General features: G+C 36.8%; 1 protein-coding gene across 4 annotated transcripts in view; it reads left to right on the top strand.

Moving 5' to 3' along the window:
- The window catches only part of INVS (inversin), a 142,851-nt gene that overhangs the window by 4,680 nt on the left and 119,855 nt on the right, over positions 1-18,316 (top strand). For all 4 annotated transcript variants that reach the window (XM_030829840.2, XM_030829836.2, XM_060300689.1 and 1 more), the window contains exon 3: positions 8,809-8,975. In XM_030829840.2, the coding sequence (XP_030685700.1) occupies positions 8,809-8,975 (167 nt within the window). The remainder of the gene's footprint in view (positions 1-8,808; positions 8,976-18,316) is intronic.

Here is an 18,316-nt window from a genome sequence, read left to right as displayed (position 1 = left end):
TCATAAAGGCACTCAACAGTCTCTGCTCATCATACTACATTTCTCCATAATTACTGTTCCATACCTTCTCACTCTACCAAAACTCTGACTGCTGCTTCTCCCTCCGTCCCTTCTCTGCTAATGCTTTATGCTTCTTACCAAAAATGAAAACACTAAATAGGAACTCCCTCATCTTTCAGCCTGATATCTACAAATCAACCTACAGCTACACCCGTCGTCTTCTCTCTCCCTGCTAAAACAGAGCAAATATCCCTTTCTGTCAAAGATCAGTTTTTCCACACATACTCTGTATTATATTGCTTCCTATCTTCTCAGGGATCTTGTTCCATTTTTTTTAAACCTCTGATTACTATATCATCAACCTTTTCTTCTATTCTATATTCTTTTATCAACATTTAAACATGCTCTATTGTCTCCATTATTTAAAAATCCCTTCTCTGTTCCTTCATCCCCCTCAAGGTATTACCATATCGCTCAACTTTCCTTTGTGTAAGTGTATCAGTACATGGGCTAAACTGCTATAACAGTGACTTAAATAAGATAGAGGTATGTTTCATTCTCATAACAGTACAAAGGTAAGTGGGCAGCCTAGGGTGGATAAACATCTCTGCTTCATAAAATCGTCCAGGGATGCTGCTAGGGCTTAGCTTTGCCATTCTCAACATGTGGCTTCCATCTCTGGGTCAAAGGCAGATTCTTCCACTGTAGTCACAGCCCAGCCAGCAGGAAGCGGGAAGGAGAGAGTGCAGAATAGCAATTTGTCATTCTGGAAATGGGTGGACTTAGAGCCACACCTAGGACAAAAGAGGCTAAAAAAAAATCTCTCTCCCTGGATGGCATCATGCCCAGCTAAAACGCAGGGTGTTCAGTTCCCAAAAAGAAGAATGAGAGAACGGATATGGGGACAATTATCACCCTCTGTCACCAAAACCAAGCTTCTTGAGCCACCTGCACCTATTATCCCCACTTATTTATCTCAATCCATATTTTTCTGAAAGAAAATAAAACATGCTTTCTTATTTTGAAATATACATATAGTGAAGTCCATAGAACATAAATGTTCAGTTTAACAAATAAATATAAATCAAACATCCATGTAATCATCACTAGGTCAAAGAACAGAACACTGTTCCCCCAGAAACCCCACTGCATCCTTCCCTCCCCCTTGGACTAATTTGCTGTCTTGACGTTTACGGTAATAATTATATTGTAGTTTTACCACCTAGTTATATATCTTAAACACTATAGTTTAGCTTTGGCTTTTCTGGACTTTTTTGGCTAAATGTTCCATGTTTACTTGTACTAAAAATTGTGTACTCAATTATGTCACTTTCATGCTCAAAACTCTTTAATTGCTTCCCATTGTACCTGGAATAAAATTTGAAAGTGTACCTGTACCTCTTTCCCTCTCCAACCTCACATTTCACCACTCTCTTCCTAGAAAAACCTGCTTTATTTTCATTTCCCAAATCTGTAAGCCCTTTTCCATCTCAGGGCTTTTGCCTGAAATACTATTCTCCCCATTCTCTGTCTGACTGACCCTTACTCATTCTTCATATCTCAGCATTAAGGTCATTTATTCAAAGAGGCCTGCTCTGCCCATCCATTCTCAGTGAAATCTGTTCATCATGTCCTGTCTTGGAACTCTGCAGTTTTCCTTCACAGAATTTATCTCAGATTGTAATTCTGTGTGTATATGTATGACTATTTTAATGTCTCTCTCCTCTGCAAGCTAAGAGCCTCCATGAGTATAGACTAGGTCTGTTTAGTTCATCATTATATACACAAATTCCAGCACAGTGCTTGGCACATAGTAGCCACATGAGAAATATTTGTTGAAGGAGTAAATAAATATCATAATCATTCTTTAAGTATCTTTCCTCCCAAGAAGTCTATAATCATCTAGAGGGCTGAGATTAAATCTGAATTGAGTTGAATTGAACTGAGAGACAAGTTAGGACTAAATTCCATTGGAAAAAAAATTTATTTAAGTCAGAATTCCTCAAGAAAACATATCCTAAATAAATCTTTTATTATTTTAACATGAAATATAATCTTCAAAGGGAACAAAGTGTGCAGTATGTTGTAAATTCAAAACACTTATACAGGCTCAATCATATAAATTAATGTGTTACATAACAAAACTTGAAATATTCCTATAATTTTATATCCCCAAAGAAAAAATTCCTTAGAAACAAAGAAGCAATCATGATGTGAAACGAGTACAGAGCTGATAAATGTATTTATAAATTGGTCCCCTATGTTTTCTGTCATCTTGTCTAAGGAACCCCTTATTCATTAACTGACTTTGAGCTGTAACACTGTTCACCTTTTAAGAATTCTGCCATTTTTGTCTTCCGTGCAAAGACAATAATACCTTTGCTCTGTGGTATTTCCTAACATTTGTATATTCCTATCAAATAATGTGTTTTTTTTTAGTATTAAGGTACATCTTAAATTTCAATGTATCTTGTACCTTCTTTTATATAGCACGAGAGTGACTATCTCTAAATATATGCTATTTCTCTTTTCTAAACTAGTCACATAGTACTACAAATGAGATATATTTTTTCTTCAATCTTTGCTCACCAATTGCTCAGTGAATTCATTCACTTGAGCATTTTCTGTTTTCCCTTCTCCGTTTCCATGGAGAAGGATGTCGTGATGTGTTTGACTCCATGGAAACAGATGAGCATCTCTTTCTACATACACAACTAATTAAATCGAACACTTTCTGTGCTGCCCATTGTTCAGGAGGAGGAGTGAAGAGGCTTTCCCTGAATGAGACATCATTTTAGTAGCAATTCTTAGTGTTTAGTGTCGATGGATTAATGTTTTAACATAACTCATTACATCTAGATTCAGATGAATTAGGGCTCAGTCCTGGGCCCTAAAAACATAAACATACATAGTAAAATCCTTACATGCTATGACTATCATTTATATATAAGTAGATTTTTCTTGTAATATCCATCTCAAGTAATTTAATTGAATACCAGAGACATCGTTGATAATATATTCTAGTAGATTCATTTTAATACTAATGTAGTAGAAAGGTTATAGATTTAGAGTCAGATAAACCTGAGTCTTGAATTCTGGCTTTGTCATTTATCAGTTATATTACCTTGGCTTGAACCACTTAATCTTTTTGAGCCCTCAGTTTCCTCATCTGTAAACTATAGATTATAACACTTTGCCTGTGGGACAGTTAAATTAGATAATGACTGTAAAATATCTAGCATCGCACCTGACACATTGTAGACAATAAATAGAACCTTATTACTATTATTATATCAGGTTGGATTTCCTGTAAAAGAATCCAATCTTACATAGTTTCAGAAATGTCTCAAAATGAAAAAGCTCTAAATGCTAAGAAAAAAAATGATGCTGCTTTCTTTGTGAAAACCAAACAAAATAACTTGTAAATATTCACTGTGTAATGATGGTTCCTGGCATTACTGCTAACAGTGTTTGGGGCATTTGCAGTGGTGAAGTGACCACGCAGCACCATTTCTGATTCTACTACAACTTTTGTTGGCCTGTCCATGTTCTACACTAATATAAATCTCTCTGAATCATTGTCTCTCTTTGTTTATAACATCTCCCAACACAGTAGTTGGGTGTGGCAAGGAGCCTCGTAAGTGGTAGAGCAGTGACATTATTTCAGGTTCCTTCTTCCTTTACTTCAACCCTGTCACTGAGGGTTAGGGTCATTGAATGTTTTATAAATGCTTGCTTATATACATGTATTTACAAATATACTTACATGCATATGCATCCATACTAATAATAGCAATAAAATGAGCCAAGATTCATAAAGTTATGTTATACAAGCACTGTGTTAAGCATTTTGTAACTTATGAACTCATTTAATAGGAAGACACCACAAAGAGTTTGGGGTACTCTCATTTCCCTCATTTCATAGGTCAGGAAACTGAGATGCAGACAGATTAAGTAACTTGTCTAATAAGTAACAGAACTGAGATTGAAGCCTGCAAGACTGATTGTAAAGCCCGTGCTTTTAACTACTAACATATGGGACCTCCATGTGTGGGTGGATATGTCTAGTATACATGCACATTCGTATGTATGAGTACATAGAGAATGAGAAAGACAAGAAAGATGATTAGGTCTAAACCTTGACAGATGAAATTCATGGTTATCTAGTTGGAACTTTTCTGAATTTTTTTTGTGCTATGAGCCCTTTTGGCAATCTGGTGAACTTCATGGACCCCTTCTCAGAAATATATATTTTAAGAGCTTAAATATAATATAATAAGAATCCAAAGAAAATCAGCTGTATTGAAATACAGTTATCAAAGTATTTTCAAATTATGATGTAGCAATATACTTGCAGTCATTTTTTTAACGCAGTAAATAGCAAGATCTAGTGGCAGATCTCACAACTATGATAATTTCAAAGTAGCAATGAGTGTAAATGATATTTAAGATACCTCAACAATGATAATGAGATGTGTAAAAATATTTTCTAAAATCTCAAGTACCCTCAAAATATAATATGTCCCATGTTATTATTATTATTCTCATTTTAAATTAGGACACTGAGACTCAGAAGTTAAGCAGTTTAGTTGCATAGTTAATAACTGCAAGGTTGAAACTCAAACCAAGTCATTGGATTATGAATCCTATCTTCTTTCCATTGTTCACGTGTTGCCTCTATTACAATAAGCAGATATTTTTAAATGACCACAGATGATGGTGACAATATGAAAGGTGTGAAGAAGTAGATGAAAACAGATAAATGCATCTTTGATGCCACACAAAGGTAACATTTTAGAACAGACAAATAAGATATCAGTAGAGAATGCTGGATTTACTTGTGTTGGACAGTATGGCACCATAGCTATTGTGTAGAGTGTCACAACTGTCACTACAAGTGACAGTTATTCCTCTAACTGCTAGAGCTGGAGCTCTGGTTTCTACACATACATACAGAGACTCTTCTGCTTCAACTAGCCTTAAAATAACCGAATGCAGCAGAGCAATCATGGTTCCACCTCAGCTTTCTGATCTATGTTCAGACTGAGCACAAGCAGAATGCCAACCCCCGTTGGTCATGGATTAGAGGCTACCTCCACAGTTGCCAGAACAATTAAAACAACACAGCACACTAGCCAGCTGCATCCTATATTAGCTGTTCCTGACAGGAATGCAAATTTAAATGCACTGCCATCCAGTGAATATTAGTTTACATCATAAGCCCCACATGTGTATAACATGTTGCAGTTACCAGACACAAACGATAAATCATTTAATTCATTCATCAAAATAAGCTATGGTGGAGACTGGACAAGTATTGGCTGAATGTTGTTAACTGAGGAAATGAAGGAAGAGAGTAGGGTAGCTAGATAAAGAAGCAGGCCTTTCTCAGTTACTCTCGTTCAGGAAGCTCAGAACTTAATAGGACACTCACCACTCAGAAACTAGCCATAGAACCACTATCCCCCTAAAAGCAACTCAAAACAGGACCCAGGTGAGAGTAAGTGCTGCTTTTTCTAATTATGACTAGGGGATACATGCTTTCAGCTACCTCAGATGCAGAAATTTTCCTTATAGGCACAACATATTGGATGGTGGTGACATAACCCAATTAAATCTGTTGGGAAGTATAAATACCCGTTACACAAAAGCAAAGTATGTCAGGGATTGAAGAGAAGGCTTGAAGTTTCCCTGTATCTTACAGCCGACTTGGTAAGAGTGGAGCAACCAGTGTCTTGGGAGGTAGAGTGACCTATTATCCCTGTGGTTCTGACTCCACTTTGGCCCTGAGAAACCTAATCAGTTAGGATTGTCCCAATGTGTGATGATTGCCTCCATTTATCACATGTGTTCTTGTGACCACAGGTCCTAAATCCTCTCCTTTACTCAAGCTTCCAAGGAAGAATCTCACTGGATTTAACATTTCTTAAATGTTTTTAATAGTCCATTTTAATGTGTATGTAGCGGAGTGTTTTGTAACAGCTTTATTGAGATTCACCATACCAACATACCATACAATTCACCAATTTAAAGTGTGCAATTTAGTAGTTTTTGTATATTCACAGAGTTGTGTTGTACAAACATCACCATAATTGATTTTATTTCATTAGCCCCCAAAAAAACCCTGTACCCTTTAGCTATGACCCCTCAAACACTCCTCTTTTCTCCCTACCCCTGACCCTATGCAAGCACTAGATATAAAATTCTGGGTTGACAGTTCTTCCCCCTCCCAGCAACACTTGAAAAATGTTGTGCTATTGCCTTATGGCCTCCATAGTTTCTTATGAGAAATACACTGTAATTTGAATTTAGTTTCTAGAAATTTGATTTTGATTGACTCAGTATGGATTTCTTTGGGTTTATTTTGTTTGAGCTTTGTTCAACTTCTTAAATTTGTAGGTTTGTGTCTTTCACCAAATGTGGGACATTTCTAACCATTATTCCTTCAAATATGTTTTCAGCCCTTCATTCTTTTTCCTCTCTTTCTGGGACTCTGATGATATAAATGGTAGAAACTTTGTTATTATCCCACAGAGCCCTGAGACTCTGTTGATTCTTTTTGTTTCTATCAGTTGTTCAGACTGAATAATTTCTATTGGTCTGTCATCAAGTTCAGTGATTCTTTCCTCTGTCATTTCCATTACGCTATTGTGCCTATTAGGTGAGATTTTTATTTTGGTTATTTTATTTGGTTTTTTCCTTTTTTTTTTGGCTGCATTGGGTCTTTTGCTGTGTGCAGGCTTAGTTACAGCAAGTGGGGGCTACTGTTCATTGCAGTGCATGGGCTTCTTATTGCAGTGGCTTCTCTTGTTGTGGAGCATGGGCTCTGGGCATGTGGGTTTCAGTAGTTGTGGTGCAGAGACTCAGTAGTTGTGGTATTCAGGCTCCGTAGTTGTGGCTCACGGGCTCTAGAGCACAGGCTCAGTAGTTGTGGCATATGGGCTTAGTTTTTCCGCATCATGTGGGATCTTCCCGGACCAGGGCTTGAACCTGTGTCTCCTGCGTTGGCAGGCAGATTCCTAACCACTGTGCTACCAGGGAAGTCTGGTTTTTTACTTATTTTTAAACATTTATTATTCTAAATTTTTCACTGGGTTCATCTTTGTATTTTCTCTCTTTGCTGAGACTTTGGATTTTTCCATTTGTTTCAAGAGCATTCATAGTTGCTCGTCAGAGCATTTTTATGACCATTGCTTTAAAATCTTTGTCAGATAATTCTAATATCTGTATCATCGCAGTTTTGGAGCCTGCTGATTGTGTTTTCTTGTTTAATATTTTCCTGGTATTTGGTTTGTCTAGTAATTTTGGATTATATCTTGGACATTTTGTGTATTATCTTATGAGACTCTGGATCCTACTTTAAATCTCCTATTTTAGTACACTGACAATCTGTTTAGGTTTAGAATGAACATTTTGGTCCAATTTTTTAGACTGTGGTTCAAATGTCAAGTTAGCTTTGAGAGCTCTTGTGAGTTATTTTCTGGTCTGCCCCATTTTTGTGCTACCCAGGCCAATTTAGAACCTAGGAAGTATCCCACCAAGAGTACCATTCTCAAAGCTTTTGCTATTTTGACTCTGGTCAGTTTCACATATGGGCTGCTCAGTTATCCATGGCATCATGCACTGATTTAAAGAATTGCTTTCTCTAGCTTCCTCCTCTCCATAACCTTTCCCCACTCTCTAGTTGGGAAGGGGTAAGATACCACCTTGTTGCCATCCTTTGCCTAATTCAGGGCACAATGCTTCATAGGGCTCCTCCCCACAGTCTCTGCAATATCCATTGGAGAGGAAAAGAGGTACAATTTGTTTGGTTGTATGTGCTTTTTTTTTTTTTTTTGCAGTACGCGGGCCTCTCACTGTTGTGGCCTCTGCCGTTTGCGGAGCACAGGCTCCAGACGCGCAGGCTCAGCGGCCATGGCTCACGGGCCCAGCCGCTCCACGGCATGTGGGATCTTCCCGGACTGGGGCACAAACCCGTGTCCCCTGCATCGTCAGGCAGACTCTCAACCACTGCACCACCAGGGAAGCCCTGTCGTATGTGCTTTGAGTAGCAGAAGTATAGTCAAAAGAGTTCACTCCTGCAGAGCTACTCCCTTCCCAATATTTTGACTGGAGAGAGCAGGCTTCTTGGGGAATTTTGTGTATGTGCCCACTGGTATTTCTGATGAGCTACTTTAGCACCCAGGCTGGCTTTATATAGGAGGCAAAAAATAAATAAATAAATCAGGGAACGCAATAGCAGGTTGTTCCTGAAGTTTCATAGTTCCCTAACCAATTTGCCTTCTTTTTGCCACCTTTCATTTATTTTGCCTGGGGTGTTTAGTTTTAAGTAGCAGGAGGATCATGATAGTATGCATTTGCTCCATATTGTCTAAAACAGGAAGCGAACCATGATTCATTTTTGTAGATCTCAAAAACATACCACAATGCCTAGTGTATGATCTACACTAAGTATTTTTTCACAAAAGGAGTAAGGGAGGAAAAAAATAACCTCACATCTCAAAATGTTATTTAGTATGACAGAGTTGTTAAGAACATACCCTTTAAAGTCAACAATCAATTTGAATTTTAGCTTCACCACCTACTGTTATTGTAATGTGTACAAGTTACCTAACTTCTCTAAGTCTCAGTTTCCTATACTATAGGGACAGTAATATCTATCTCATAGGGTGAGTAAAAATGAGATAATATATTTAATGCATTTACCACAGTACTTGATAAGAAACAACTAGTAAACATAGTTCATAGTTATATTAGTAATAAAAACAATAATTATCAAATATCACTATCTGTTTCTTATCCTCCTAGGAAATTCTGCCGTTAAAGACAAAGAAGATCAATTTGGGAGAACACCACTTATGTATTGTGTGTTGGCTGACAGACTGGATTGTGCAGATACTCTCCTGAAGGCAGGAGCAGATGTTAATAAAACTGACCATAGCCAGAGAACAGCCCTCCATCTTGCAGCTCAAAAGGTGAGAAGTAAAACTACCGTGAAGAGTAAACCTTTTCTGTGGTATTTGTTAATTGATTAATGGAACTGTGAGATGGACAGATGGTAAAGAAATCACAGGCATATAACTCGTAGTTTCATATGTTTTCTCTAAAAGCTGTAATCTTTAAACTGCAGAGAGTAAGCACAGATAACCATCAGTGGCTGCTTTCACTTATCCAAGTTCCTCCAGCGATGAAATTTATTTTCTGATCTAAAGTTAAGTTGGGAAAAAGGAAATAAAATTATATGTATTAATATGATTAAACTATATTACAAATCAATTTATGCATGAGAAAAGGCAAAGAAAAAAAGAAAACCACCACACACTAAATTGTCAATAGTGGTTGGATTTGGGAATTCGCTGGCGATCCAGTGGCTAGGACTCCACGCTTCCATTGCAGGGGGCATGGGTTCGATCCCTGGTTGGGGAACTAAGGTCCTGCAAGCTGTGCGGTACGGCCAAAATATATATATATGAAATGTATATATATCTCAGTAGTGGTTGAGTTTAAATATTGGGAAGATATATGAATTTTGGTACTTTTCATTGTTTAAAATGTTTTCCTTAATGCATGTTACTTTTACAATAAAAAGTTGTAGTTGCCCATAAACTATGTGGCATTAGGGAGCATAAAAGAAATTTATTTTCTGAAATGTATTTTCAAATTTTTAAAAATCTAAATCTATATTGCTAGTATAAATGATTTCAAGTTTTTAAAGGCTTGTTAAGAGCTCAGTTTTTTAGGATTAAACATATCAAAAAACAACAAAATGGGAAGCTTCTAAATTTATTTGAACTTATTTATCTGAAAATGATTTTTCTCACCATAAAATTTTGGTCTATAAAATATAGTTCCAGTGCCTGATATTTTTCTCTTTGTTATTTTAGACTTATGTATTTTGAGAATAAAAAGCAATGAAAATTAGTTAGATCCAGCAGAAACTATTAGAGTTATTTCCCATTAAAAAATGTGAACCAGATATAGCTGATTAATTGAGGGGTTAGAAAAATACCTTTTCATTAGTTGAAAGCATAAAAAGAGACTGACATTAAGATATACTTCTGAATATGCTAGTTATATGCTCTTATCAGTTAGGTCTGTCAGGTTATTTCCAAAGTTATTGCTCTTGAATTTGCTTTTCATTACAGTAATTTTTTAAAAAATCTCTCATTTTCTATCTCAGTTTTAACTACTGCTCAGGTATTTAAACCTTTCACCTAGGCTTGTCAGCTGTTAAAATTATTTACTAAGGAAGTGTAACTCTATTTAACTTGTTATCATAAAAAAGTAAACATTTCAGATTGGGAATAGCCCCACTACTAAGAATTTGACACACTTTAGATTTTTTCATTGTGATTCACTTAGGTTTAAAACTCAACTTTAAAAATGTAAGTTGGGGGAAACTAACTGCACATCAAGTGGATCATGTGAGGAAAGAAAAAGAATTTAAGTTGATGATCCAACAGTATGACATTTTTGTAGAGGTATAATGTGAAAAAGGTTGAGAGAAGGGGAGAGCACAACCAGACATGTGAGCTGCTAAGTCTCTCTGTGAGATGCAGTGCATTGCTTCTGTTTGCTTTTTGTTTCTCCTTTATTTTTTTAAGCAGTGATTTCTTTAGTGTCAAAGAATAAATAGAACTGTGATTTACGTGTCACAGTTTACATAGCTGATTTCATAAGTAACAAGTTTCATGTTCTTTCAACTATCTGATAATTATGAGTTTCCCCATCTCTGTGTTCCTGTTTGTATTTGCATGTTTGCCAAAAGCCGTAATATACCTTTAAGCTATACTAGCAGTAGAATTTGTAGAACAAGGGTGATAATCATTCTTTAATACTCCGCTCTGTCCAGATCAAACCTGGGTATTGTGTTTGGTTTTGTGCTTCATGCAAAAGCACCATGATTAAGAAATCAGAGGTAGTATACTTCAGGCAGGGATAAGATGGTGGACGACCTAGAAATAATTTTCAAAAATAGTTGGAGATGATATGTCCCAGCTCTGTAGCCCACCCTGCCTCTAAGCAGACACAAACACAGATTCTCTTAGAAAAAATATCTTCACCTTTAACTTCCAGGATTCCCCCATATTAAAACAGACCAAACATGATCTCACAGTGAAAGATCACCAAACACATGAGCAATCAATCTACCATGAAGGAGAGTCAGCTGAAACAATAAACAGATTTCTATCAAAAACATCAGATATTGGCACCATTAGAAACACAATATAAATTAACCATTGATGGAACATTTAAAGATATAAAAGAAGAAATCACAAAAAGGAGCAGCCAACCCGAGACTTTCATGACTAGGCATAAGTTCTCACCATGACCACCTATTTTAGAACAGCTCATCTGCCAAACACATCTGAAAACTGAACAAAACATATTGTTTGAAGGCGCTGGGAGCGGTCAGCATAGGCAGGATGATTCAGAGAAGGGAAGCACATGAAATTAGCTCCGCATTTATCCTGGCTTTTTCCTTCAAGGCATTTTCTAAATTGGAAAGCAAAAGAATACAACCCTAGCAGGAAGCAGGATTCTTAGTCAGCTGGGGAAACCCAGGTGTAGTTTGGTGTTAGCAGTAGCTGGAACTTGAAGGGCAAACTCCTGAAGAGAAGGAAGCCAAAAACCTGAGTACAGATTCCTCGCAAGTCATTAGCAGTTGCCTAAACTCTGCTTGTATAGGGTGAGGCTCTAAGAAACCTAGCAGTAAACAACAGCTGGTAGACTAAACAGAGCTAAGCAGAGATTGTTTTTACGTTATCCTATATTTTCTTTTCTACTTAAATCTTTTAATACATAACAAATTGATTTTTGTGTAGGGATCCATTCTCATTTTAAAACATATGAATAACTAATTTTCCCAGGACAACCTAGCTCATTAATGTTTAGCTGTTTAGTACCTGCTGTGTGCCAGTACCAGACTTTTGTACTATGCACTTCCTATGTCTTTTTTTTAATTACATTTTTTAAATGAAGGGTCCTGAATTCTAGGGAGCTGCTTAGGAAATTTAAGAATGGAAGTTGCATGATCAAATTATTTTAGGGAGACAAATATGGCAACTAAAGCTACTTTGGAAGAGGACAAGAATGGAGGTACATAGAAATCTATTACAGTTCAGGCCAATGGAGAGGAACAGTTGGATCCAATAGATACATTGTGGAGGTAGAACTGTTCATTCAATAAGTAGTTGCCAAGTGTCTATTGTGTATCATGATTATACATCTAGAGAGAATATTAAAAAATGAATCATATGTCTGCTATAAATAAGTACTGTCAGTACCGATCCCTATTAAACTTCACATCCCTTTGTTTAGTGAACCTCTCTGATATTTTGGATATCAAATATTCTTGTAAAGTATTGTCTATCGCACTTAATTCTGTTGTCTGTGAACTCAGAAGTGTGCTATTTATGTAACATCAATATTCATGTATACGTGCATGCATGCATTCATTCAACATATGTTAAAACTGTTACTGTGCAACAGGCACTGTGCTAGGTCTTGGAATGCAAAGATGAAAGACATGATTCCTACTCTTAAGTTGCTTACAAAGACCATAGATAAAGATATTAAGTGATAATTAAAGTTGGTCTATCTACTGTAAGGTATGTATACCTATGTGTGATATTAATATACCTAAGTGTTTTATAAAATATCAACAGCCATAACATGTAAACAGCATTGTTATTATTACTGACCCAAAGATCAACCATTCTCATATATTATTTATTATGGTTTTGTGTTTTTTGTGATAGTGAACTATATTATGCCATCTTAGATTGATTAGTAAGAAAAATTCACGTTCGCGTAGCATTTTGTCTGTGTTTCTACTAGAGCCCCACTATCTTGTATGTACTTGCCTCTTTCCCACTACATTGGAGCTCCAGGAGGACACTTGTTTTATTTATTTTTGAATCCCCCAGAATCTAACACAGTGTCTGATATGTCTTCGTTGAACAAATGAATACATTTTATGTTACTTATATAGAAAGTCATTATGAATACAAATGCTAGACATTTTGTTTATTAGAAACATTTATCCAGTTTCAAAATACATATATAGGAAAAACTTACTGAACTGTGTTGATTGACTTAGTTATTTTGACACATATTCACTTTTCTGGAAACAAATTGCTGTTAGTCCAAGCAGCTAAGGAAATGATACCCATGAGATTAAAATTAATCTCAATATACTGAACATCTGTACCTAATTTGTTTTTCATTTAGTACCCTCAGTTTAATCTAAGAAAGCAATCAGTCATGCCTTTTCTGGGTTTCTCACAAAAGATATCTAATTGTTAGAAATGTTTTGCTCCTGGGAAGCTACTATTTCTCTGACTTCCACAGATACATTTATTTGTTGATAAGGATAAAAAAAAAAAAAAAGCTTTAGCAATCTCACTAAATTTTAATAGTTACGCATTTTTAATCTTCCAGGAAGTTATTAATTTGGCTTCAAGAAGATTGACTACCCACTTTGAAAAAATATATCATGTTAAACACAAAAATTAAAGAAGCTTCAGGTTGTGGTTGGGTTGTTTTTTCTTTTTTGGTTTACAGAGAGAATTCTCATTCATCTATGAAAATTAAATATTAATTTTCAGTTTTAAAAATATGTTGTTTCCATGTTAATGACTTATAAAAAGTAAAGGAGAAGAGTAGAATACCTCCGAAACTTTTCTGGAAAACTTAATACCACCTAACAGTATTTGGTTTCCTTATCTTACACGTACTCAACACTTAAACACCAAACAACCCCTACCCGGTCCCCTTCAACTCTGTATTCCATTATTCCTACTCAGTACGTATACCTAACAATTAACCATGGATTTCACTTATGTATATTTCACCCCCTCTAATGCTGTTTAAAGGCAGAGGTCATGTCTTACTTGATTTTTTTTTTTAACTAACTTATTTATTTATTTTTATTTTTGGCTGCATTGCATCTTCATTGCTGCATGCGGGCTTTCTCTAGGTGTGGTAAGCGTGGGTAACTCTTTGTTGTGGTACGTGGGCTTCTCATTGCAGTGGCTTCTCTTGTTGTGGAGCATGGGCTCTAGGCGCACAGGCTTCAGTAGTTGTGGCACACAGGCTCAGTAGTTGTGGCACACGGGCTTAGTTGCTCCGTGGCATGTAGGATCTTCCCGGACCAGGGCTCGAACCCCTGTCCCCTGATTGGCAGGTGGATTCTTAACCACTGTGCCACCAGGGAAGTCCCTTATTTGATTTTATAGTTCCAGTCTTAACACAGCTCCTGCCATTTAATAAAGACTCAGTTAATGTTTGTTTAATGAATACATAAATGAAGGAATCAATCAATCAATGTGAACATCAGATAAATTTATCATGAATGGTATAGTCTTCAAAACTGTTGGAGTTTAAATTATATATTATTTATTCCTGTTCATAATCCACCCCAACACATAATTTTGTAAGTAGGATTTTATAACACTCTGTGAGCTTAATTTCTCAACAAATATAATTTTTGTATGCCTCAATTTCTTTATTATAAAATGGGACAATACCTCTCCCTGCCCACCATATAGGAATGATGAGTTCTTAGATATAAAGCATTCTGCTTGGTGGAGAAAATACCCTCTAGTAAGTTATCAATGTTATTGCTGTTAGTCATGCTGTAATACACGTGTAAACATCAAATTAGTCTTTAGGAATCAGTAGACATCAGAAACAGAAAGATCCTTTAGGATCTTCTAGTCCAATTAGCCATTGGATGAGGAAATGGAGTGAATTCTCCTTTCAGTTCTCGTCTCTTAATAAATTATTCATCATTCACTTTGCCTTTGCATATGCCTAAATGTTCTCTGTCTTTTTTTTTTTTTTTTTTTTTTGCGGTACACGAGCCTCTCACTGTTGTGGCCTCTCCCGTTGCGGAGCACAGGCTCCGGACGTGCAGGCTCAGCGGCCATGGCTCACGGGCCTAGCCGCTCCGCCGCGGCATGTGGGATCCTCCCGGACTGGGGCACGAACCCGTGTCCCCTGCATTGGCAAGCGGACTCTCAACCACTGCGCCACCAGGGAAGCCCTCTGTCTTATTTTTGAATTAATTATTTTAAACTTATAGGTAAGAATAGAAAATAATATAAAAACACTCAGGTACCTAATATCCAGAAGAGATGAACCTGAATTTTTTTAAGTTTTTAGTTCTGATTTTTTAAAATGAAATAAAACTTGAAGTTTTTTATCTTCTAAATCCCATTCCCCTCTTTTTCTGCCACCTTAGTCTATCTTAATTTTTGTGGTTTCAATTCCCATGTGTATTTTTCTACTTTTACTTTATATATATTTACATGCCCAGAAACAATAATATTATTTTGCATGTTTAAAATCTTTATGTAAATGGTATTATACAGTGTGTTACTCTCCAACTTGCTTTTCTTTTGACTTAACATTATGTTTGTGAGATTTATTCATGTTGAAACATGTAACCCTAGTTTACAAAGGTATAGCCAAATGCCCAAAAGACAAATGAAAAGGTGCTCAACATCATTATTAATTAGGGAAATGCAAATTAAAGCCACAATGAGATACCGCCACACAACCATTTGAATGTCTAAAATGAAAAAGTCTGACAGTAGCAACTGATGGTGAGGGTATGGAACAAATGGAACTCTCAAATATTTTTGGTAAGAATGTAAATTGGTAACATCCACTCTGAAAAATCAGATATATCTACTAAAGTTAAAAATATATGTGCACACACGCACACACACACACGATCACTGCAATTCATACCCCTACGCCAGTCATATCTAAGAGAGATAAGTGCTTTTTCCCACCAAAAGACATGTATGAGAACATACATGACAGCTTTGTTTGAAATAGCAAATGTTCTAATAACACAAACAGTCCAAATGCCTATCAACAGGCAAATGAGTAAATTAATTGTGGTGTATTCCTGCAATGGAATACTATTGAGAGAAGTCAGATATATATGCTATTTATATGAATTTTAAAAACAGGCAAAACGATATGGTGACCCAAATCAGATTTGTGGTTACCCAAGAGATAGGTAGTGACTGAAGAGTGGCATGAGGAATCTTTCAGGGATGCTGGAAATGTTCTATGTCTTGATCTGTGTGTTACTTACATAAAAATTTATCAAACTGTTTACTTGAGACTTATGTAGTTTATTATATATAGGTTATGCCTCAATAAAAGTCTATTATAAAAAATGATAAAATGTCCAGAACTTGGTGACCATTATTTGTAGGTAGGCAAAAGGAGAATGGAAGCAAGAATGGTTCCTGGCCTAGGCCTTTTTGTTGTTGTTATTCATTATTATACTTTTAAAAAATTTTTATTTTATATTGGAGTATAGCTGATTAACAATGTTGTGTTAGTTTCAGGTGTACAGCAAAGTGACTCACTTATACATATACATGTACCTGTTCTTTTTCAAATTCTTTTCCCATTTAGGTTATTACAGTGTACTGAGAAGAGTTTCCTGTGCTATGTAGTAGGTCCTTGTTGGTTATCTGTTTTAAATATAGCAGTGTGTACATGTCAATCCCAAACTCCCAATCTATCCCTCCTCCTCACCCTTCCCTCCGGTAACCATAAGTTTGTTCTCTAAGTCTGTGAGTCTGTTTCTGTTTTGTAAATAAGTTCATTTGTATCATTTTTTTTTAGATTCTGCATATAAGTGATATCATATGATATTTATCTTTCTTTGTCTGACTCACTTCACTTAGTAGGATAATCTCTAGGTCCATCCATGTTTTATTTCATTCTTTTTAATGGCTGAGTAATATTCCATTGTATATATGTACCACATCTTCTTTATCCATCCACCTGTCAATGGACATTTAGGTTGCTTCCATGTCTTGGCTATTGTAAATAGTGCTACAATGAACACTGGAGTGCATGGCTCCTTTCCAACCATGTTCTTCCCCAGATATATGCCCAGGAGTGACATTGCTGGATCATATGGTAGTTCTATTTTTCATTTCTTAAGGAACCTCCATACTGTTCTCCATAGTGGCTGTACCAATTTACATTCCCACCAACAGTGTAAGAGGGTTCCCTTTTCTCCACATCCTCTCCAGCATTTATTGTTTGTAGACTTTTTTAAATTTTATTTATTTATTTATTTTTGGCTGCATTGGGTCTTCGTTGCTGCGTGCAGGCTTTTCTCTAGTTGCGGCGAGCGGGGGCTACTCTTCATTGCGGTGTGCGGGCTTCTCACTGAGGTGGCTTCTCTTGTTGCAGAGCACGGGCTCTAGACACATGGGCTTCAGTAGTTGTGGCACACGGGCTCAGTAGTTGTGGTTTGCAGGCTCTAGAGCACAGGCTCAGTAGTAGTGGCACACGGGCTTAGTCGCTTCGCGGCATATGGGATCTTCCCAGACCAGGGCTCGATCCCGTGTCTCCTGCATTGGCAGGCGGATTCTTAACCACTGTGCCACCAGGGAAGCTCCTTTAAACTTTTTGATGATGGCCATTCTGACTGGTATGAGGTGATATCTCATTGTAGTTTTGATTTGCATTTCTCCAGTAATTAGCAGTGTTGAGCATGTTTTCATGTGCCTCTTGGCCATCTGTATGTCTTCTTTGGAGAAATGTCTGTTTAGTTGTTCTGCCCATTTTTGATTGGGTTGTTTGTTTCTGGCTTAGGCTTTTAAGCACGCAGGTCACATTTCCCCAGCCTTCACCTCAGGAGCCATCTGGAAGCCTTGTGTCTGTGCTCTAATCCAGTGGTTCTTAAACTTGAGCAAGCAGCAAGATGGCCTGGGGTATTTAGTGGGTACTTCCAGGCTTCTCTGTGGCTGTATTCACTCAGTCTGTTTAAAACCAATTTAATAGCTGCTCACTCTGCCACAAACTGTGTTGCCAGAGGATATCTGAAGAGTGAGCAAGTGGGGTTTTAGATTTTGGTGTGCTTCTAAAAGAACGCACCAAAAGACGTTTGCAGTGCCCACATTACCTAGAAATGTAGGAAAGTCTGAGCATATGAAACCCTTATATTCTGGAATTTTAATGATCTCTCAAGACATCTCTGGACTGAGAGGGGCTATGTTAGACAACCCTTGCAGTTTACCCCATTTGACTTCAACCTTAGCTAAGCTACCTTTTCCAGGCAGACAGAGTCTTAGTCTGAAGAATCTTTGCTTCATTACATTCTAACTTCTGAGGCTTTCAAACTAGCATCAGTTTTGTCCTCTTCTGAGTATTTAGAAACTATATCTAAACCTGCCCTCTGGCTTTCCAGTTTAGACCCTGGTTTCAAATAATTAGGGTCTTACATTCAAATGAGTGTTCCAACCAAAACCCAGATTGGTCTATTTTTAAA

The sequence above is a fragment of the Globicephala melas genome, chromosome 6 (assembly GCF_963455315.2).
Source record: "Globicephala melas chromosome 6, mGloMel1.2, whole genome shotgun sequence".
Taxonomy (NCBI): Eukaryota; Metazoa; Chordata; class Mammalia; order Artiodactyla; family Delphinidae; genus Globicephala; species Globicephala melas.
Note: the sequence above shows the minus strand (reverse complement) of the source record. Positions and strands in the feature narration are given on the sequence as shown.